The 23,792-nt window shown below is 43.3% G+C and overlaps 1 protein-coding gene across 1 annotated transcript in view; it reads left to right on the top strand.

Moving 5' to 3' along the window:
* LOC140735348 (cytoplasmic phosphatidylinositol transfer protein 1-like) overlaps nucleotides 1–23,792 on the top strand; it is a 234,274-nt gene that overhangs the window by 117,347 nt on the left and 93,135 nt on the right. Inside the window, exon 3 of the mRNA XM_073060293.1 lies at nucleotides 3,917–4,065. Coding sequence (XP_072916394.1) covers nucleotides 3,917–4,065 — 149 coding nt within the window. The remainder of the gene's footprint in view (nucleotides 1–3,916; nucleotides 4,066–23,792) is intronic.

Here is a 23,792-nt window from a genome sequence, read left to right as displayed (position 1 = left end):
ATTTTAAGATTCACTGTACAATCACTATTTGTATGCTTGGCAATTTGGAGAACCTATAAGCTGCCATTGCGCTGTCTGTGACATGCTGCTGCCCTTTCAAACGTGACAGCTAAGCAAATGGCGAAGAAATTGATCCTTTCTTCCCTCACACAGAAAGATTTATTGGTGATCTGTGCACTTTTTCCCCTGAAGAATTTGCTTGAACAGCAGTGAAGGTTGAGCAGTTTTCTCATTTGCAACCAAATCATTAGCTGCAACAAAGCAGGTAGCTATTTTTAGCTACCTCTTTGACATCAGCGTGACGTGGCTGCCTGGCTCCAGCTATTTTAGGAGTCCAATGAGGAGAGAGCTCATCTGTTAAACCTCACGCAGCAGGGCAAGGGGAATTAGACCCTGGTTGTGAAGATAGGTGGTGTGTGTGGAATATTGATGGGGTGGAATTACAGAATACTGCTCAGAGCTCTGCTTTGAAACACACTGCTGGAAGTACAGGCTGCTCCCCGAGACTCACAAAGACTGAGCACAACATGGAGAGAGAAGGAACAATTCCAATTGCCGTGTTAAATTCAGTCGAAAGGGTAACTACCTGCTGTAAAGACTTGCCTTTCACAACCCAGTGTACTCTACAGCCACTCAGAAAGGTTGTCACGGTTACTGTGGCAACTAATTTGCACCTAGTAAACTCCCACAAGGTGATAATGATCAGGTTATCATCCTTTTCAATGATCTCCAGGGTTTGCTATCCTGTTTTATGAAGTTGTGGTATTTAAGACCATAAAACCATGATATATAGGAACAGAATGAGGCCATTTGGCCCATTGAGTTTCCTCCACCATTTCAAGTCAAGTCAAGATTATTGTCACATAACTATATGCATGTATATAACATATATAATCGTATAAGACAAGTTTCTCGGAACCAGGGTGTAAAGCTCAGTAGTACAGATAATACACAATAATTTATGAAGGTAAGGATGAAATCTACAGATGAATCACACATAAATAACGAACCAAAGTGCGTTAATATTAAATTTTGTAAGGTACGGAACAGATAAACCAGTGGCACTTTGAACACAATGCAGCCGGGAGTTCAGAAGCCTAATGGGCTAGGGGAAGAAACTGTTTCTCATCTTGGCTGTTTTTGCTTTATCGATTGTAGTCTTCTGCCTGATGGTAGAAAGTCAAAGAGGATGCTGGATGGATGGGATCCTTAATAATACTGAGGGCCCTGGGTATACAGCGCTCCTGATGAACAATCATTTAATCATGGCTGACATTTTTTTCTTCAACACCTTTTTCCCATAACCACAAACACTCTTACCGATCAAGAACCTATCGATCTCTGCCTTAAATATACCCAGTGGCCTAACCTCCACAGCTCCCCTGTGCCAATGATCTCCACAGATTTGCCACCCTCTGGCTGAAGAAAATCCTCCCCAACTCAATTATAAAACAACATCGCTTTATTCTGAGGCTGTGTCCTTGGATCCTAGACTCTCCTATTAATGGAAGCATGTTCACTCTTTCCAGGCCTTTCAGTATTCAGTGGCTTTTAATGAGATCCCCCCCTCCTCACTCTTCTGAACTCTGTCAAGTAGAGACCTAGAGCTGAGATGCTCTTCATTCATAATCCCTCTGTATTAAAGACCATGCAAAAGAATAGCAGAGCCTTGGTGTCATCTGACACCAATCATAAATGATCAATCACTGCTGGCAGCTCAGCGCTCTTCCTGTACTGGAAGATTACCCTGGGCGTATATTTGCTCAAGTGGCTGGAGTGGGAACCACAGGAAGGGTTGGGGGAATAAAGTGATGACATTTACTTTGAGGCCAAATATATCTCCCAGAAGATGAAGGAACACAAGCCATCCAATTCCACCACTGAGGTACTTTACTTAGTTCATCCCTTTTTACCCAAGGACTCTCCTATTCCCTAGTGATTGTATTTGTGTCCATTGGTCACTTGTACTTCAAAAACTTCGAGCACTTTAAACAGCCATGGATCAACAAGAACACTTCATTGTCTGCAGTACATTTCACATGTCCTGAATTTGTGAAGGAATCAACAGAAATCCGGGTTTATTTGCTCTTTTGTTGTCGCTTATTCCTTCATTTCTCTCTCTCTCTCTCTCTCTCTCTCTCTCTCACCTTTCTCTTTTTCTTGCCTCTGTCTCCACCTCTCTTTCTTTCTTGCCTCCCTGTCTTTGTCTCGCTCTCTCTATCTTTCTATCTCTATCTATCTCTCCCTCTTCCACTTGCACACTCTCTTGACCTTTAATTATAGAGTTATAGATATTTTACTTTTTGCTGATTCATAAGCTTTCCATGGTACTAGAAGTTGTCACTATTAATGACCTTTGAATTAAATTATCCACTACAGCATTTTTGCTGAAGCAATTTACAGAAACTTGCATTGGCTTTTTGTCAGTCTTTGTGTGTAGCTTCACATCGATTCTGTTGTATTTCTTTGTTTTGTGAATGCCTGCAATAAAATGAATCTCAAGGTAGTATACATATACATACTTTAATAATAAATTTACTTTGAACTTTGAACTTGCTTCTTGCCAACCGGCTACTGCAGTTACTACAAATGCACCTTCACCTTGGAAGAACTCTGTTGGTAGGAGCACACATTGGGGTATCCTGTCACTGTGAAAATCAAGAGCAATATATATTTTTGTGTCATTCTCACGACATTGAACTCCCAGAGCACCAATGATCCTTCCAATCTTTAAATTCTTTAACATTTGCAGGATGATTGCCTTATGTAACAGGACTGCAGAACCTTACAGTGATGCCAGTCATCTGACCCTTTGCTGTTGCAAACCTTTAGAAAAGTGTTGTCTGTTTTCTCTTTAAAAACGATGAACCCTTGGCTGTGACTGTGGATTTCAGCTGTAGTAGTCCTAAACAGGAATATCTGATGATTCCTTTCAGAGCTGCTTGCAAAGAGTCACCACTTTCCGACGCCATCTTGGATTCTGGTTAATAAAAGTTTAACCACATCCTTTCACTGGATTGAAAATTGGAAAGTTTTAAGTTAGGTGGTTAGACTGATTGTGGGGTAAGTTAATTACCTCCTGTGCTTAATAAAGTGGCCACTGAGTCTATGCTCATGGTCTTTTGCTGCTGTAGCTCATCCAGTTCAAGGTTCAATGTGTTGTGTGTTCAGAGATGCTCTTCTGCACACCACTGTTGTAATGTGTGGTTAATTGAGTTACTGTCACCTTCCTGTCAGTTTGAACCAGTTTGGCCATTCTATCCTCTGACCTTCCCTCTTTAACAAGGTGTTTTCACCCTCAGACCTGCCTCTCACTGGATGATTTTTGCTTTTGCAAGATTCTCTATAAACTCTAGAGACTGTCGTGCATGAAATTCCCAGGAGATCAGCAGCTTCTGAGATACTCAAACCACCCCATCTGGCACCAACAATCATTCCATGGTCAAAGTCAGTTAGGTCACATTTCCTCCCCATTCTGGTATTTGGTCTGAATAACAACTGAACCTCTTGACCATGTCAGTGTGCCTTTATGATTTGAGTTGCTGCCACATGATTGGCTGATTAGATATTTGCATAAATGAGTAGGTGTACAGGTGTCTCTAATTAAGTGGTCACTGAGTTGCTGCCACACGATTGGCTGATTAGATATTTGCATAAATGAGTAGGTGTACAGGTGTCTCTAATTAAGTGGTCACTGAGTTGCTGCCACACGATTGGCTGATTAGATATTTGCATTAACGAGCAGGTGTACAGGTGTACCTAATGAAGTGGCTACTGAGTCTAGCTTGGTACCACATCATGGGCTTATGGGCCTGCACTGTGCTATGAATGGGGTGAATATGCTTCTGGCCCTCCAAATCGGGAAAGGATCGGATTGTTTGAAGCTAATTCTGTTGTTTTTCTTTTCTGATCACAGTACAGGATAGGACAGCTGTACACCATCAGCAAGCACAGCCACGAACAGAGCGACAAGGGGGAAGGTGTGGAAGTGGTTAAGAATGAACCCCATGAAGATCCCGTTCATGGAAAAGGCCAGTTCACCGAGAAAAGGGTCCATTTGTCCAGGTAAGGTATAAAAACTTGCAAATGGGGCAAAGGCTTCTCAGACAATGGGAGTCCACTCAAAAACCTCTGTTGATAACTCTTAGGAACTAATACACAGTTTTATAATACTGTAATGTTATTGGTAGTGTTTTAATTTATTCTGTATTTCATTTAAATACATAATTTGTTACTCATTTAAATGGTAGTCTGATAAACTCCAGAAAATCTGCAGTTGCCGGAAATCTAAAGCAACGCACGCAAATTGCTGGAGGAACTCAGCAGGCCAGGCATTAATGGGAAAGAGTAAATAGTCGATGTTTCAGGCCAAGATCCTTCATCGGGGCTGGAAAGGAAGTGGAGAAGTCTGAGTAAGAAGCAGGAGGGGAGAGGGGAAGAAGTACAAGGTGGCAGGTTGGGGTGGGGGTAGTAAAGAGCTGGAAAGTTGATTGGTGAAAAAGATAGAGCCCTGGAGAATGGGCAGTGTGATAGAAGAGAGGACAGAAGGCCATGGAAGAAAGGGAAGAGATAGGAGCACCAGAAGAACTTGACAGGCAGCTAGGGAGATAAGGCGAGAGAGGGACAACGGGATGCGAAACATGAAGGGGAGAGGGGCAATTACCGGAAGTTAGAGAAACCGATGTTCATGCCATCAGGTTGGAGGCTACCCAGATGGAATATGAGGTGTGGCTCCTCCAAGCTGAGTGTATCCTCATACAGCTGTAGAGGAGACTATTGATTGACATGTCAGAGTGGGAATGGGAAGTAGAATTAAAATGGATGGCCACTAGGAGATCCTGCTTTTTGTGACAGACAGAGTGGAGGTGCTCGGCGAAGCAGTCTCGATCTACGTCAGATCTCACCGATATACAGGATGCCACATTGGGAGCACAGGATACAGCAGATGACCCCAACAGACTCACAGGTGAAGTGACATCTCACCTGAAAGGACTGTTTGGGGTCCTGATTGGTATCGAAGGAGGGGGTGTAGCACTTGTTCCGCTTACAAGGATAAGTGCCAGGAGGGAGACCAATGGGGAGGGACGAGTGTTCAAGAGAGTTGCATTGGGAGCGATCCACGTGAAAACAGAGAGTGGGGGGAGGGAAAGATGTGCTTGTTGGTGGGATCCCAGTGGAGATGGTAGAAGTTACGGTAGTTTGTCTGTTTTTATACCTTCTTAACTATTTCCATGAAACTCCAGCAAATTTGGGGGCAGCTGATTAATTGGGCCAAAATGTATCCCAGTTATTTGAAATGCACTGTATATATAAATTATTCATAGGTCTGTTCAGAAATCTGATGGCTGAGGGGAAAGAAGCTGTTCCTGAAACTGTGTGTCTTATACATCCTATACATCCTTCCCAATGGTAGCAATGAGAAAATGGTATGTCCTGGGTGGGGTCCTTAATGGTGGATGGAGTCTTTTTGAGAGATCACCTTTTGAAGATGACTTCGATGCTGGGGAGGCTAGTGCCCATAATGGAACACACACAAAATGCTGGTGGAACACAGCAGGCCAGGCAGCATTTATAGGAAGAAGTACAGTCGACCTTCTGGGCCGGGACCCTTCGCCAGGACCGAAACATCAACTGTACTTCTTCCTATACATGCTGCCTGGCCTGCTGTGTTCCACCAGCATTTTGTGTGTGTTGCTTGAATTTCCAGCATCTGCAGATTTCCTCGTGGAGTTGGCTGAGTTTGAACTTTATGCAGGTTTTTTTCTGATCCTGTGCAGTGGCCCCTCCAATACCAGACAGTGATGCAACCCGTTAGAATGCCCTCCATGGTACGTCTGTAGAAACTTGTTAGAAAATTTGGTGACGTTCTGAAACAAATCTCCAGATACAGTACAGGAACATTGAAAAGCTTGTCTTGCATACTGTTTGTACACATCAGATCATTACACGGTGCATTGAGGCAGAACAATGTAAAACAGCAACAATGCAGAATAATGATTTGACACGGGGGAATGGGCTGACCTGCCCACTGAGTCATCCCAAGCAATGATGCCCGTGGGAACACAATCAATTTGAGTTAAATGGAGATGACTGACAAAATGGAAAAAAAAAAGGAATAAAGGAGGCTTGGCCATTCACTATAAGCTGACACATTGTACGGGTTCACATGAGATTCTGCAGGTGCTGGAAATCTTGAGCAACTTACACACCCACATACAAAATGCTGGGGGGGGGGGGGATGGTCTGGGCCCAAAATGTTGACTATTTATTCCCCACCATAGATGCTGCCTGCACCGCCGAGCTCCCCCAGCACTTTGTGTGCTTCACTTTGTTCATTTTGGAAGGCGGTCAGTTAAGGACAATGCCTGCGGAACTCACTGCATTGTCGCCTCCTCGTTGAAATTCCACAACGTCCTCCAGCTTCATGAATCCCAGTGCCGTAGGGAATTGAAAGACTGGCTCAGTTTTCCTTTCAAGACCTTTGCAAAATAAGCAAACAGCAGGGTCCTGTGGGCTGCATGTTACGTACAGCTGTGGCGTTCAGCTCTTGGAGTGCTGCAGATGGAAACGTGCCTTGTAGCTCACCGGACCTCTGCTGACCATCAAATATTTGCTCACACTAATCCTGTGCGGGTCTCGTTTTTAATCTCGTCAACTCCCTTCATATCCTACCACTCATCCACACTTGGGCCACTTAACCTGCTAACTCTTTGTTGTAAAACGTATCAGCCATTGGAAAGACCCAGATAGCCTGTGTGAAGCAGGGAGGCTTCATTGTAATTATGGTGGGCGCAGGGTTAATTCTTGCAATCAAATAAATAAAAGTTTCCAAGTGATTCAGAAGCATGCTTTACAAAGAGTAAAATACTCCTGTAATCAGCCATTTCATTTTTTAAATTTAGTTAATGGCATTACACTTAGTGGCCACTTTATTAGGTACACCCATACATCTGCTCATTAATGCAAATATCTACACAATGGATAAAAGCATGCAGACATGGTCAAGAGGTTCAGTTATTGTTCATTTAATGCAAACATCAGAATGGGGAAGAAGTGTGATCTAAGTGACTTTGACCATGGAATGATCGTTGGTGCCAGGCAGGGGGGTTTGAATATGTCAGAAACTGCTGATCACCTCACACACAACAGTCTCTAGAGTTTACAGAGAATGATGGGAGAAAAAATCCAGTGAATGGCGGTTCTGAGGGTGAAAATGTTTTGTTAATGAGAGAGGTCAGAGGAGAATGGCCAGACTGATTCAAGCTGACAGGAAGGTGACAGTAACTCAATTAACTACGTGTTACCACAGTGGTGGCAGAAGAACATCTCTGAATGCACAAACACATCGAACTTTGAAGTGGACGGGCTACAGCAGCTGAAGACCATGAACATACACTCAGTGGTCACTTTATTAGACCCTGAATTTTATCCCTGATTTCCTGTCAGAATCAGAATTTATTATCACTGTCTTACAGCATGTGAAATTTGTTGCTTTGCGACAGGAGTACACTACAAAGACATAGAATTACTATAAATTACAAATAAATAGTACAAAAAATGGAATTAAGTGGCAATACTCATGGGTTCATGGATCATTCAAAAACCTAATGGTGGAGAGGAAGCATTGAGTTTATGTCTTTAGGCACCTGTACCCTTTCCCCGATGGTAGTAACGAGAAGAGGACATGTCCTGGATGGTGTGAGTCCTTTGTGATAGATGCCACCTTCTTGAGGCATTGTCTGTTGAAAACGTTCTTGATGGTGGGGAGGCTTGTGCCCAAGATGGAGCTGGAAGTCTACAACACTCTGCAGCATCATGCAATCCTTAACATTGGAGCCTCCATACCAGGCTCTACTGTAGATCTATAGGACGGTCTCTACCGTAGATCTGTAGATATTTGTAAGAGTCTTTGGTGACATCCCAAATCTCCTCAGGTTCCTGGTGAATGGTGACAGAGGCTACGGTTGCAGTAGTACTTGCTCCAAATTTGCAAATGGAGACCGAGGACCCACAGAAGATCTCGCTCCAAATATCATCCAAGTTTCCCTGTGAAAGCCCTGTGCCTATTTCTATCTCTTATGAGGATGTGAAACTTCTCGCTATGACTCACGTCGCTCCATCTGGCCCAGTCAGAGACTGACTACGAGTTCCCACTTGTTTGCTTGCGTCGATTTTAGTTCGGTCACTGAGGCCACTAGACTGCATTAAAAATGAAAAGATCCTATCTCCCTTCAGGTGGGTGACCTATTCGAGAGAGCAGTTTAAAATTGGCTCCTGCGTGCACCAAGGTAGGAAAATAATGGGCTTAGTTCTCACTGACCACTTAATACCGCCTTCAGTTCAGCCTGATAGAGTTTCGATCTTCTTTATTGTTTTTCATGAGAGTTGAACCTCTTCCCTTTAAACATTGACATGTCCTTCCCGGGAGAGGTTTAAACATTAAGTGCCAGTGACGTCAGGAAGCTATGGAAGACAAATTCTTTAATCTTGCAGTGCAGAGAAATCATCTGGGATTAGTGACATAGCTTCGCAGGCTCTGATGGGAATCCAGCTAACTGCTCCCACTGCTTCACATCATCCACATCTTGCTCTGAGTCTTGGTCCTCTATTGGCAGTCTAGCTTTGATTTTATTCCATATCGTAATTTACCTTTTGTTCTTGGCTTTTTATTTGTACCCAATGTGTAGGACTTGACCTTTTGTAGTTAAAGAAGCAGAAGACAATTTTGAAGACTTTTGTACCTTTTTAAAATTTTGTTTGTACTAGGAAAATTCAGTGCTATTAAATAAATGTTGTCAGATAATTATCCTTAACAGGGGCAAGTAGTGCAAATGCAATTTAACACATTGCCTTGCTTAACACATTAATCACATACCGTGGTGCAAAGTAACCCAGTTTTATAAGATGAACACTAACTTTGCTAAATAATACCTCAGCAATTCACTACAGGAGCCTGGCGCAAGCCGGGGAGGTGTTGCTTTGGTGAACTCTTGACTTCATAGAGTTATAGTCTTTTGCACGGCACTGTATTTGTCATTTGCGTTAACCACCCAACACACCTGAGGATGTGCTGGGGGCAGCCCGCAAATTTTGTCATGCATTCCGGTGCCAAGATTCTGGATATTGGAGGAAGGCAACGATCTGAGGGTTATGGAACTGCTGGAGACTACGTGGAAAATGATAAAGGCCATGAATTAATTTAATTGCTGGTGAAAAATATAAATTACATCATCAGATGTTTTAAAATCAAAGGATTTTTTTTATTTCTTCAAAGATATTTGTACTCTATTACTATTTAGTGCTTAAAAACTAATTAATTTGCTACTAATTTTCCTGAGGTTTGCAGTTAATTTTTAATATTATTTATGACAGCCGTCATTCCACAATTGATTGTCTTTTCCTGTTCAGTTTTGGGAAGGAAGTAAATGGTTTATTTTTGGGTGCTGGCTAGTACCACTTTGATCCTTGCTGAAGGAATATGTTATTGCTCAGTGTTAAATCTGTCAAGGATCAAAGTGTGGTTTTCAAATGGAAAAATTGTTCAGACTCCACTGCCTTTTCTTCCCTCATTATTATTGAACAGTGAGAGTGGCTGCTTTTAAATAAGAGGAACAACTGGGAAGACCCATTATAGTGTAATCAGATTTAATGTCAATGGTATATCTCGTGAAATTTGTAACTTAGTGGTAGCAGTACAAGAAATACGTGACAAATAAATATAGAGAAAAAATCGGAGTTACGCTAAGACTATGTATGTCTATTAAATAGTTAAGTTAAAACAAGTAGTGCTAAAAAGCAGAAATAAAACTGTAGTGAGGTAGTGTTCATGGGTTCAATGTCCATTCAGAAATCGGATGACAGAGGGGAGGAAGCTGTTCCTGAATCGCTGATTGTGTGCCTTCAGGCTTCTGTACTTTGTTGCCGATGCTAACAGTGTGAAAAGGGCATGTCCTGGATGGTGGGGATCTTTAATGATGTCTTGGATACTATGGAGGCTGGTACCCATGATGGAGCTGACAAATTTTACAATTTTCTGCAACTTATTTCGATGTTGTGCAGTAGCTCCCCCCCCCCCCCACCTCCCCTGCCAGACAGTGCTGAAGCCAGTCAGAATGCTCTCCCCGCCACATTGACCCAAACCTGATGATGATACGGGTTGGGTGGGTTGTAGGTTAAGTCCTTGGGCTCAGATAGGATCAAAAACACATGAGATTCTGCAGATGTTGGAAATCCACAGCAACACACACAAAATGCTGGAGGAATTCGGTAGGTCAGGTAGCGTCTGTGGAAAGGAATAAAGAGCCGGTGCTTTGGACTGTGACCCTTCATCTCCTGACCTGACATTGACTTTTTATTCCTCTCCATAGATGCTGCCTGACCTGCTGAGTTCCTTCAGCATTTTTGTCTGTCTTACTCAGATAGGATCGACTCTTTACGTCTCTTGCTTGTGCTACTGCGTGAAGCTGTAATCAGGGCGGCATTCCATACACCGAGAAGCCAGCGGGAAGCACAACGGATCACAGGACGTGAGGTTACCCGGGTCGGGCAGATAGGGAGAGAGCATGGCATGAGGCACGGAAGTCTGAGTGCAGGGGCATAGCAAAGTCCAGAGAAAGCTGCTGAACAGTCTGAGCTGGGACGGAGTGGCAGCCCCGTCTCTCATGTGCCCCTCAGGATTTGCTCTGCCTTCTGGGTTCAGGCCAAGTTTGACTTTAATGCCAGAGGAACCACTTGGGGGTGGACTTGGGCGGAACGACAGTAAAATGGAGCATTTTCACGGCCTAGAACAAACCATGTGTCCTGTTGGCCTGAACCCAGAACAAACAGCAAGTCCCGATAGGCACATGAGGGATGGGGCAGCCGCTCGGTTCTGGCTCAACCTGTTCGGCAGCTTTCTGTGGACGTTGCTGTGTCCTTGCCCTTAGACTTCCATGCCTCGTGCTGCACTCTTCCCCTATCTACATGACGCAGACAACCTCGCGCCCTCTCATAGTTTGTTGGAAATGTCAGCAAAACCCTCGCCCAGATACCTTTGCTTTCTTGTCCCTTTTATGCATTATTGGATAGAGGAGAACACTTGGGTTTGGAATCTCCCCCGGCCTCTACAATTACAAGGTGATTACCATACAGACTCTATAGTAAGTGATAACCAGAATTCCTTATTCAAAAAATAGAAACTGCAATTCCTCTTTTAACCTGAGTGTTTTACACACTTTCTTACCACTTGACCTTATTGTCAATATGTCAGGATTTACCCTTTCCTGTTCCTACTGTTATTACCATTTTAATGAGTCCTGATAAGGACTCTCGGCCCAAAACGCCAACTGTTTATTTCCCTCCATAGATGCTACTTGACCTGTTGAGCTCCTCCAGCATTTTGTGTATGTTGCTTAACGTTGCTTCATTGTGAGTTTAAAATTGCACTTCCAGTGATCAGTAATGACTACGTTGTTATGCTGGGTGGGAACAAATGGTTCCATTGCTCGTACTGTTAGAATGAACACAGTTTTTAGATGGTAAGGCTCTAGTGACTACTTAATTACCTTTCTTGAAATGTCAGTATTCTAAAAACTTCTTTGGATAAGATGTGGAATAGATGTCCATGACATTCTCCTTTTACCAGAGTGGGGTGAGTGGCTATTCTTTGGATACCATGGAAACAGGTCAGTTGGCCAGCATTGGCCATTAAACACTCTGATTCTACCCTAATCTGTTTTGTTCACCCCACAGTGCCATCAACTGTTCCTCTCCTCTGAATTCTACCACACATTTACACACTCAGGAAGCTTACAGTGGCCAATTAACCCTCCAACCTATTTGACTGACTGAATTTATTAGTAGTCTCCAGAGTGAGATTCTGAGTTCAAGCCAGGGTCATTAGGCCAGGTCTTTGAATGACTCATCCAGTCAATGCTGCACTTCCTTATCATTAATGACATCATATTCACATCCACCTGAATAAAAAAAGGCCCATTTTGCAACTATGATCCTTTGAATTTCATTGAGAAAACGGGTCTTTCTCTCTCTGTCTCATTCTCTTTCATTTTCCCTTATTACTTCCCTTTTTTCTTCCATTTCTTTTCCTTTCCCTCCCTCTCTCCACCTACCCCACCCTCTCTTTTGCAGTCCCTTGCACTTCATTATGGACACAGTAAGATTTTTAAAGTTGTGCACTTAATGCAAGAGGCATCAATACTCCCTAAAGAAGCCCATTATAAACATCATATTGGGTATTGCTCTGGAGTGTAAGGACAATCAGCTCAGATTCAAATATAACTAGATTTTACCCATCCTCTGTGTCAGCTTTTATCATAAACTTCAATTTCTGTCATAGTGGAACATTCAAAGTATCAAAAATAAATTAGTTTCTATATTTCTAAAAAAAAATCTCTGCTCCACAGCACCAGACAACTTCATTCCAATATCTTTTTATAAAGTGAGGGACTTGATTTCTATGATTCACAGCTCACTTCTCCCACTTTCCTTTGGGAATATGCATTGTTCCTTTTATGCCCTTGCCAGGACTGGAAATTGAAAACATAGATAATCATAGTGATAAACAGAACTGTTTAATGGCTTCCCCTAGCCAACGAGGCTGGTGTGATCAGTACTGAGAAGTGGTGAGAAATAGAGTGCTGTTCTTTGTCGCAGTTTTGCAATAATAAGCACCCTATTGATCATCAAGGTCAGATTCTACAAGAAAAGCATCTCAGGATGTCCCAAATGCTTCATAATCAATGAAATATTTATCAAGCATTAATATACATCCAGTGGCCACTTTATCAGGCACCTCATGTGCCTAATAAAGTGACTTCTGAGTGTATGTTCATGGTTTCCTGCTGCTGTAGCCCATCCACCTCAAGGTTTGACGTGTTGTGCATTCAGAGATGCTCTTCTGCAGGGCACTACTGTAATGCTTGGTTATTTGAGTTACTTTCGCCTTCGTGTCAGCTTCAACCAGTCTACCTTTTTCCCTCTAACCTCTCTCATTTACAAGGTGCTTTCGCCTACAGAACTGCTACTCACTGAATTTTTTTCACCTGTTCTCTGTAAATTCTATAGTCTGTCATGTGTGATAATCCCAGAAGATCGGCATTTTCTGAGATACTCAAACCACCCCGTCTGGCACCAACAATCATTCCAGTCAATGTCACTTAGATCATACTTCTTTCCTGTACTGATGTTTGGTCTGAGCAGCAACCGAACCTCTTGACCATGTCTGCGTGCTTGTATGCATTGAGTTGCTGCCACATGATTGGCTGATTAGATGTTTGCATTAACGAGCAGGTGTACCTAATAAAGTGGCCACTGAGTGTAATTCTCTGTCAGGATGGTGTGTGACTTGGAGGGGGAGCTTGTGCCCCCATGTGGTTGAAATCGTTGCCGTTCTTGGTAGTAGAGATGGCAGGTGTATGCATAGATACACTCAGCTGACAGGAAGGTGATGGCAAATAGCCACGCATTATAACAGTGATGCACAGTAGAGTACCCCTGAATGCACAACACATCAAACCTCAAAGCGGATGGGCTACAGCAGCAGAAAACCATGAACATACACTCAGTGGCCAATTATATTAAGTACAGGGGGTACCATAGTAACGTGGCCACAGAGTGTGTATAGTAGCTCAAAGAGCACGCTTTCCTGGGGAGAGGCAACATTTATAGTGAGCTCAGAATAAAGTAAACAGAGCTAAAAATGCTGAAACTACTCAGCGGATCAGGCTGCATCTGTGGGAGGAGAAACAGGGTTGATGGTTCAGGTTGAAGGTCCTTTGACAGATGCTTCATTTTTTTTTAACACTGCTCAGTGTTTGTGTCAGCTCTATGTCACTTCCAGAATAAAATCAGAATCAGAATTTTTTATTTTCATCGATAAACGTTATCATACATGAGTAGTGCGAAAAGTGAGGTCGTTTTCATGGGCTCATTGTCCATTCAGAAATCTGAAGGTGGAGAGGAAGAAGCTGTTCCTAAAATGTTGCACGTGCGTCTTCAGGCTTCTGAACCTCTTCCTGATGGTAATATTGAGAAAAGGGCATGTCCCGGACGGTGGGTGTCCTTTGTGATGGATGCCGCCTTCCTGAGGAACCGTCCTCTGAAGATATCCTAGACGGTGGGGAAGTTTGTGCTGGATGAGTCTATAACCCTTTGCAGCCTCTTTCTGTTGCCCGCGTTGGAGCCTCCACACCAGGCCTTGATACAAACAGTGGAGGGGCTGCATGATTTTTTGTTCCCGATCCCCATCCAAACTTAGTGTGTAGCGAGTACAGAGGGTGAAGAGTTCTGCTTATCGCAAGCCCAAAAGACATGTTTTATTTTGCTGAGCATGGTTTAACAGATTTTTGTTGTCCTAAATTTACATTCTTGATTGCTCCCCTTGCAGGAGATCATTCCAAAGTTTAAAGTAAAATTTATTATCGGAGTACATACACATCACCACATACAACTCTGAGATTCCTTTCCTGTGGCATACTTAGCAAATCTATTGGCAATAACTGTAAACAGGATCTGTAAACTGTCAACATCAGGAACTGTAAACTGTAAACGAACTGTGCAAATGCAGATAATAAATAAATAGCAAGAAATAACAGCATGAAATAACAAGATAAAAGAGTGCTTAAATGAGTTCAGGATCCTGATGGTTGAGGGGTAGTAACTGTTCTTGAACCTGGTGGTGTGAGTCTTGAGGCTCCTGTACCTTCTACCTGATGGCAGCAGTGAGAAAAGAGCACGGCCTGGGTGGTGAGGATCCTTGATGATAGATGCTGCTTTTCTACGGCAACGTTTCATGTACATGTGCTCAATGGTTGAGAAGGTTTTACCCGTGATGTACTTGGTACCTTTTGTAGGATTTTCCGCTCAAAGGCATTAGCGTTCCCATTCTAGGCTGCAATGCAACCCTTCAGCATATTTTCCACCAAACATCTATAGAAATTTGCCAAGGTTTTTGATGACGTGCCGAATCTCCACAGACTCCTGAGGAAGTAGAGGCACTGTCGTACTTTCTTTGCAATTACATTTATTTGATGGGTCCAGCACAGATCTGCTGAGATAGTGACGCCAAGGTATTTACAGTTACTGACCCTCTCCACCTCTGATCCTCTGATGATTACTGGCTCATGGACCTCTGGTTTCCCTCACCTGACGTCTACAATCAGTTCCCTGGTCTAATTCACATCGAGTGAGAGGTTGTTGTTATGACACCACTCAGCCAAATTTTCATTCTCCCTCCTGTAGGCTGATTCACCACCATATGGCCCACAACAGTGGTGTCGTCAGCAAACGTGTATGGTGTTGGAGCTGTGCTTAACCACACAGTCATAGGTGTAAAGCGAGTAGTGTAGGGGGATAAGTACACATCCCTGAATGCCCCTGTGCTGATGGAGATTGTGGAGGAGATGTTTTTACCAATCCAAACTGACTGGGGTCTACAAATGAGGAAATCGAGGATACAATTGCACAGGGGATATTGAGGCCCAGGTTTTGGAGTTTAATTATTAGATTTGAGTGGATGATGGTGTTAAATGCTGAGCTGTAGTTGATAAAGAGCATCCTGATGTGTGCAAATTTGCTGTCCAGATGTTCCAGGGTTGTGTGAAGACCCAATGAAGTAGCATCTGCTATGGACTTGTTGCTTCGGTAGGCGAATTGAAGAGGATCCAAGTTGCCACTCAGACAGGAGCTGATATGCTTCAGCACCATCCTCTCAGAACACTTCATCACAATGAATGCAAATGCCTGTGGGCGATATTCATAAAGACAGGTTACCACACTCTTCTTGGCCATGGGTACAATTGAAGCCTGCTTGAAACAAGTGATACCACACACTGCCAGAGCGAGAGTTTGAAAATATCTGTGAGTACACCAGCCAGTTGTTTAGCACAGGTCTTCAGTACTCACTCTGTCTGGACTAGATGCTTTCCTCGGATTCACTCTCTTGAAGGCAGCCGCATGTCATCTTCAAATACTGATACCAAAGGATCACTGGGAGCCATGGGGGTGTGTGCGCGATGCTTCCTCCCTGTTCCAGTGATCAAAGCGAGCATAGAAGGCATTGAACTCATCTGGAAGCAAAGCTCTGCTGTCCCTTATGTCACAGGATTTAGCTTTTTAGGAGGTCATAGCATTTAAGCCCTACCACAGCTGCCAAACATCCCTCATTGATTCCACATCGCCCGTCAGATGGCTTTCCGGAGATCATACCTGCACCTCTTGTAGCATTCTTGATCTCCAGACGTGAATGCCTCTGATCTGGCTCTCAGCAGATTCCAGATTTCATTGTTCATCCAAGGCTTCTGATGGGGGGAAAACCCTGAACGATTTCGTTGGGACACACTCATCCACGGCTGATTCAATGAAGTCTGTGATGACCCTGATGTAGTCATTCATGTCCTCAGATGAGCTCTTGATCACAGCCCAGTCCACTGACTCAAGGCAATCCTGCAACCGTTCCTCTACCTCCTGTGACCACATCTTACATAGTCGTCTTGACCCCTGGAGCCTAGCTCTTTAGGCTCTGTCCAAATGCAGGTGGTAGGAGTACAGGCAAATGATCCGACTAGCCAAAGTGCGTGTCAGCGTTCCATTGTTTGTGTAAACAGAAAACGATTTACCAGTCACAAACCTTGCAGTGTAAAACCACTTGCCTCTGTCAGTATCTTCCTTATGGACTGTGAGCTGGGCATTTAGTCCCATTATTGTCACTAACAAAGCTAAATTATATTAAAGTCATCATGTTGGCCATAAAGCTGCATTAAGTTATGTCCGGCTGGATTTCTGCTCAGCCGCGATGGTGGGTAGGAAGGAAGAAAGGGGCTTGTTTTGCCGCTGTTGTTTTGGTGCTTGTAGTCTACTGAACTCTGTGAGCATCCTTTGTTGGTACTGGAATGTACGGCAACTCTTGCTGGCTGTCCCCAGCACATCCTTAGGTTGCGTTGTTAACACAAATGATGTGTTTCACTGTATGTTTCAATGTGTAGTTGATAAGTCGATGAATCTGAATTTATCTGCAGGACATTTTGCCGGCACTTGCTATACAATAGTCACACGCTGGACTGAATGTGATTCAAAAGTGCTGTCAAGGCACCATTTTTCATGGGGATTTCTGGGGTGTGAGGTAGTCCTGTCACTAGTATGATCATGATAGATAGATAGATAGATACTTTATTCATCCCCATGGGGAAATTCAACTTTTTTCCAATGTCCCATACACTTGTTGTAGCAAAACTAATTACATACAATACTTAACTCAGTAAAAAAATATGATATGCATCTAAATCACTATCTCAAAAAGCATTAATAATAGCTTTTAAAAAGTTCTTAAGTCCTGGCGGTAGAATTGTAAAGCCTAATGGCATTGGGGAGTATTGACCTCTTCATCCTGTCTGAGGAGCATTGCATCGATAGTAACCTGTCGCTGAAACTGCTTCTCTGTCTCTGGATGGTGCTATGTAGAGGATGTTCAGAGTTATCCATAATTGACCGTAGCCTACTCAGCGCCCTTCGCTCAGCTACCGATGTTAAACTCTCCAGTACTTTGCCCACAACAGAGCCCGCCTTCCTTACCAGCTTATTAAGACGTGAGGCGTCCCTCTTCTTAATGCTTCCTCCCCAACACGCCACCACAAAGAAGAGGGCTAAGTAACAGATTAACTGCTTAACTGATCAGACGGAGGGTGTGCAAATAAGTGGTATGAAATCTGGATCAGGTAGATCAGAAATGATTCATCTTGTGTCCACTCAGGTTAAGAAATAAAACAGAGGGATAGAATGCTGAAGAAAACAGATTGGGGTAAAAAAAAATATGTTTTTAAAAGATAATCTCTTTAAATCATCAACCATAATTAACTGCTACTGTCATAAAATGCTCAGTTCCAGAGAAGTTGAAATTTAACTGCAGTATGTTAGTGGTTATGTTACCCGACCAGGCCCCTGGTAGCAATTCAGACACTAGAGTTCAAATCCCATCACAGCAACAGAGGAATTTAAATTTAGTTAATAATCTAGAGTTTAGGAAAACAGATGGTCTTGGAGATAATAACTACAAAACCACCAGATTGTGGTAAAAAGCCATCTGGTTCTCTGATACTCTTGACAGCAGAAAATGTGCCATTCTTATCTACACTGAGCCATCAGCCAAGTGACAAGTGCCAAACGGGGATCGTCAGTGGGACTAGGCAGAAAAATGGTTCGGCACAGCCAAGAAGTGCCAAAAGGCCTGTTTCTGTGTTGTAATGTTCTATGGCTCTGTCTGAGCACCTACCTTGAATCTTGAAGGCACTCCCATTATCCTAATGCCCTACCATCCCCTCCCTGTTGAAAGTAGGGCTGACATTAAAAACACAGACTAAGGGATTACATATGCAAGAGCTAAACGTTAAAACAAAGGGTTTGTGTCAAATTAGGCACATGGCAAAGTTATTCGCACCATTGAAGCTTGAGTGCAAACTGGCAGACCAGATGGACGTTGTCACTTAGCCTATCAAACATGGTCACAGGTATAGACAATTAATAGTTTTGGCACAACCAGGGGTCGTTTTAAAAAAAGAGGTTCTTTTTTGGCAAATGGAGTTCAACCCAGGTAAGTGTGAGGTGGTTCGTTTTGGTAGGTCAAATATGATGGCAGAAAATAGTATTAATGGTAAAACTCTTGGCAGTATGGAGGATCAGAGGGATCTTGGGGTCCGAGTCCATAGGACACTCAAAGCTGCTGTGCAGGTTGACTCTGTAGTTAAGAAGGCATACAGTGCATTGGCCTTCATCAATCATGGGATTGAGTTCAAGAGCTGAGGGGTAATGTTGCAGCTATATAGGACCCTGGTCAGACTGCACTTGGAGTATTGTGCTCAATTCTGGTCGCCTCACTATAGGAAGAATGTGGAAACCATAGAAAGGGTGCAGAGGAGATTTACAAGGATGTTGCCCAGATTAGAGATCATGCCTTATGAGAATAGGTTGAGTGAACGCAACCTTTTCTCCTTGGAGGGATGGAGGATGAGTGGTGACTTGATAGAGGTGTACAAGATAATGAAAGGCATTGATCGTGTGGATAGTCAGAGGCTTTCCCCCCCCGGGGCTGAATTGGCTAGCACGAGAGGACATAGTTTTAAGGTGCTTGGAAGTAGGTACAGAGGAGATGTCAGGGTTAAGTTTTTTACACAGAGAGTGGTGAGTGCGTGGAATGGGCTGCCAGCGGTGGTGGTGGAGGCGGAAATGATTGGGTCTTTTAAGCGACTCCTGGATGGGTACATGGAGCTTAGAAAAATAGAGGGCTATGGATAAAGCCTAGGTAGTTCTATTGTAGGGACATGTTCGGCACAGCTTTGTGGGCCAAAGGGCCTGTATTGTGCTGTATGTTTTCTATGTTTTTTCATCAGTTAGTATGTAGACTGTATTTTCTCTGTGTCACCTTGTGTATATGCTTTGTCCTTGGGTCGTTTACCTTTTATGTCGGATTATTTGTCTTTGTACTAGCTCTGGTTTTTCACTATGTTTTGTGGGTGTCTCATTTGGGACCATGGGGATTGTTAAGCTCTCTTTGCATTTATCACTTTTACTCAATTTCGGATAATCTAATTAGAACAGCAATGTCAATGTCCAGAATTCCCACATGGTCTGTGGTGTATTTCGGGGGTAGGGGGCATGCCAGCTGCTCTTTGTTGGGTCTTTGTGGTTCCTTGTGAAACTGAAATTAAATTCTTCTGTGTATCATGAGTAATTTCAGTTCATCGAAGTTCTGTATTGTTAGCCTGAGCTCTTGTTAGTTTTTCTAGTTAATTTTTGTAATAAATATGTAGTTTTGCTTGAATTGCTGAAGTCTCCTTGATTCCTAGCAAAATTCCTAGTTTGCTAGTGACCCTCACAAGCTTTTGTGTACTTATCATATTTGTGTACTCAGAGACAGCCTGATTAACATTAATTTTGGGTGCCTGGCTCACTGTTATCAAAAGGTTGTCGAATATTTATTTTAATTAGTTTCTCAATGTATCTACCCTGTCACATAAATACAAGAGGTTTCCCAAGATGAGTAATTCATTTTCCAACTTACTTTCTAGTTTCCCAGAGTATATTCCAGGAGCATGATTGAATTCTGTCAATGAATACAACTCCAGCAATACATGATAACACCAAGACAAAGCAATCAATATAACTAGCTATCATCCACTCCGTTAAGCATTCACTCATTCCACAACTGGTTGCCATGTCTACCAATTTCAGACCAGCACCCTTGCACTATCTTAGAAATTGCTGGCATTTGTCTTCAATTCCCTAGCCGATCCTGAACCAAGGAAGCTGATTTCAGTCAGACACGGTGTTGAATCTGGAACTGCATTTTGACCTTTCCAGGTAATTGACCATTTTTCGATCATCTACGTGCCTGAGGTAGGCATATGGATGATAGAAAAGTGGAGCACTATGTATGAGGGAAGGGTTGCAATGAATTTAGAGTAGGTTAAAAGGTCAGCACAACATTGTGGGCTGAAGGGCCTATATTGTGCTGTAATGTTCTATATTCTATAGGACCAGCAGGCTTCCTTTCCTGAAGACATAAAGAATCCGGTATGTTTTATAACATTCTGGTGCTTCCATGATTATTACCACAGGTGCGAGCACTTTTAATGCAGACTTATTTAATTTTGGGAATTACATTGAGATATAAAACCCCCTCGGAGCACTAGTCTGGATGTTTGTGTGCTATTGTACAGCAGCAATTCAGGAAAATGCAGAATCAACGATCAGATTGTCTCCTGTGCCTTAATAGTTCCATGGTGTTATTGTTATTCCTCTCCATGCCTTGTGGTGCATTGGGCGGCAACCTTGCATTTTGTTTGTTTTTTTACCAGGCCGAGTTGCTAGCTCGATGCTCGGCCTGTCACGGATGGAAAGTGTACAAGGAGCTGGCTGGATTCGAACCTAGAAGCACTGGTCTTGAAATCCGGTGCTCATGCCACTACACCACCAGCCGGCAATAGTTCCGTGCACCCATACCATAAAGTGAATCATCACTAGCTTGTCAGGGGCAAACAGGTATGGGGGGGGGGGGGGGGAAGAAATGGCTTGCCAATGAACACAAGCGCTTTTGGTGTCAGTGACATAGCGGGTAGTGCAGCTGTCTCTCAGCTCCAGTGAACCAGGTTTGATCCTGACCTGTGGTGCTAGCTGAGTGGAGTTTCTGAGTTCCACCTGTGACAGCATGGGTTTCACCCTTGTACTCAGGACTTCTCACTTCCCAACGATGTGTTGGCTGGTGGATAATTGCCTATTGTTGATTGTGTCAGCAGAGGAGGATAAGGGAAGGGCAGAATGGACACAAAAGATTCTGCAGGTGTCGGAAATCTTGAGCAACACCCACAAAATGCTGGAGGAACTCAGCAGGTCAGGCAGCATCTTTGGAGGGAAATAAACAGTCAATGTTTCGGGCCCAGACCCTTCATCAGGTCTGGAGAGAAAAGGGGCAGAAGCCAGATTCACACTGCTGTCCGTAAGGAGTTTGTACGTTTTCCCTGTGACCAGATGGTCTTCCTGTCTCAGTCCAAGGACGTTTGGGTTGGTAGGTTAATTGGTCATTGTAAATAGTTCCGTGATTAGACTGGGGTTAAATTGGGGGATTGCTCCGCTCGAAGGGCCAGAGGGCCTATTCTGTGCTGTATCTCAATCTATCAATCCATCAATAAATACGGTGGGAGGAGGGGAGGAGTGCAAGCTGGCAGGTGATAGGTGAGACCAGCTGAGTGGGGTAGAATGACATGAGAAGCCATCGGGTTAGGATATTCAAGCCATCAGGTTAGGATTAGAGTCATAGAGCACTACAGCACAGAATCAGGCCCTTCATCCCATCTAGTCCACTCACATTGACTGGCACCTGGACCATAGCCGTCCATATCCCTCCAGTCCATGTACTTATCCAGACTTCTCTTAAATGTTGCAAACCCACATCCACCAGTTTCACTAGCGGCTCACCACCCTCTGGGTGAAGATGTTCCCATCAAGTTACTCTAAAAATACCTTTCACCCTTAACGGATGACCTCTAGTTCTAGTCTTGCCCAGCCACAGTGGAAAAAGCCTGCTTGCATTGACCCTGTCTGTAGCCCTTATGTTGGTGATGGACATGTGAGGGAGATTAGGTTTTAGAAACAAGAGGGGGAATGGTGTTAGTGGAAATGCTGTAAGAGCTAGCATAGGCACAGTGGGTCAAATTGCATCCTTCAGTGTCATTTCTGAAAATGAAAGAAATAACCCTCCCTCGAGCCCACGCACTAACCCAGCTATGTACATTTGCACTACGACTTACATCTGGATTCTGTCCCTGCACTATCTGTGTGCTCAGCCTTTCTATTCCATTTCAGACCTAGTTTCACCCAGAAACCAGCTGGAATTTCCGTAGACATTAATTGGATGCAGTCTGGAATTCTTCCTGACTCAAAAGTAATTTTATGCTAATCCGATCTTGTATTCCTGTCAGATCTTACTAATCTTCATGCTGCAGCTAAGATTTTTCTTTCTTTCAAAGCAGGGTTATTAAATGTCATATTATGTGTCATTTCTGTTTTTTTTAAAAAATGTTCACCTTTCATACAGAATAAATGTTCTTGATGTGTTTACTGATTTTTCAATCCTGCACTTGAATGATTTCCTTCAATACTTCAGAAGTACTTCATTGGTTTGAAATTGCCCTGTGATGAACTGAAATGGGATATTTGGATGTAAGTCTTTGTTTCGTGCCTTTAATGAAATGGCTCACTGTTGATAGACGGCCAGTTGCTCAGAAACAGCCTAGCACTGCCTGTATGCATTGTGCCCACAAGAGAGACAATGGCTAAGTAATGAAATGGATCTTTCCTACAGGAACAGCCTCAGCCAGTGAAAAGCCCTCTGCCCGATGGTGGTTTTTTTTGAAACTCTGAAGGAATTTAACCTCGCCTCAATGTCCTTGGTCAACTTGTAATGAGTAACTGTTTCCTTCACCTCTTGAAACAAGGATCAGAACCTTTGTTGTGACCGTGGTCAAAGTTAACAGCTGGTCGTACAGAAGTCTTTTTTCAGCATAACGATAAGATATCATTCTGGAGACTATCTCAGTACAGACTCACAAACCCAAGGGTACTTCACATTTTTGTACTCTTAAGATCAAAGGTGATTCAATACAATTTCAATAGTTACAATGACAATGTTTACTTCAATACTATGGGTTGACAAATATTTCCTTTGAGATACATAGTAGCAGCATTTTGTAATTGATAAGGCACTGCTGAAGGTCCAACGTCTTTGGGAGAAACTAATTAAAACAAATATTCTAAAACCTCTGACATCAGAGAGCCAGACAGGCAAAATTAAGGTTGTTAGGGCTGTCTCTGAGTACACAGATATGATAAGTACACAGAAACTGGTGATTGCCTATACCTGTGACACAAGAGATTCTGCAGATGCTGGAAACCTAGAGCAATACACACAATGTGCTGGAGCTCAGCAGGGCAGGCAGCAGCTGGAGATGGGAATAAACAGTCGACTTATTGGGCTGAGACCCTTCAGCAGGACTGGAAAGGAAGGGGGAAGAAGTCAGAATTGTTACGAATGTGCCACAGCTCTGAGGGGCCGAAGGGTGCGGGGTAGCCCCCTCCTTTGTGAGAATCGCAAGATCACTATTAAGTCAGTTCAGGGGACACAGGAAATGATAGAAAAGACATGCAGAATCCACAAAAGGGTTGGAATGTGTCCTGGCCTCCGAAAGGCGGACCCATTGATACCGGCTATTGTCTCTTGGAGACGGACTTGTGTATTGCATCCTGGATGA

Source organism: Hemitrygon akajei, chromosome 11, assembly GCF_048418815.1.
Source record: "Hemitrygon akajei chromosome 11, sHemAka1.3, whole genome shotgun sequence".
NCBI classification, from domain to species: Eukaryota; Metazoa; Chordata; class Chondrichthyes; order Myliobatiformes; family Dasyatidae; genus Hemitrygon; species Hemitrygon akajei.
This window is presented reverse-complemented; position numbering and strand designations above follow the sequence as displayed.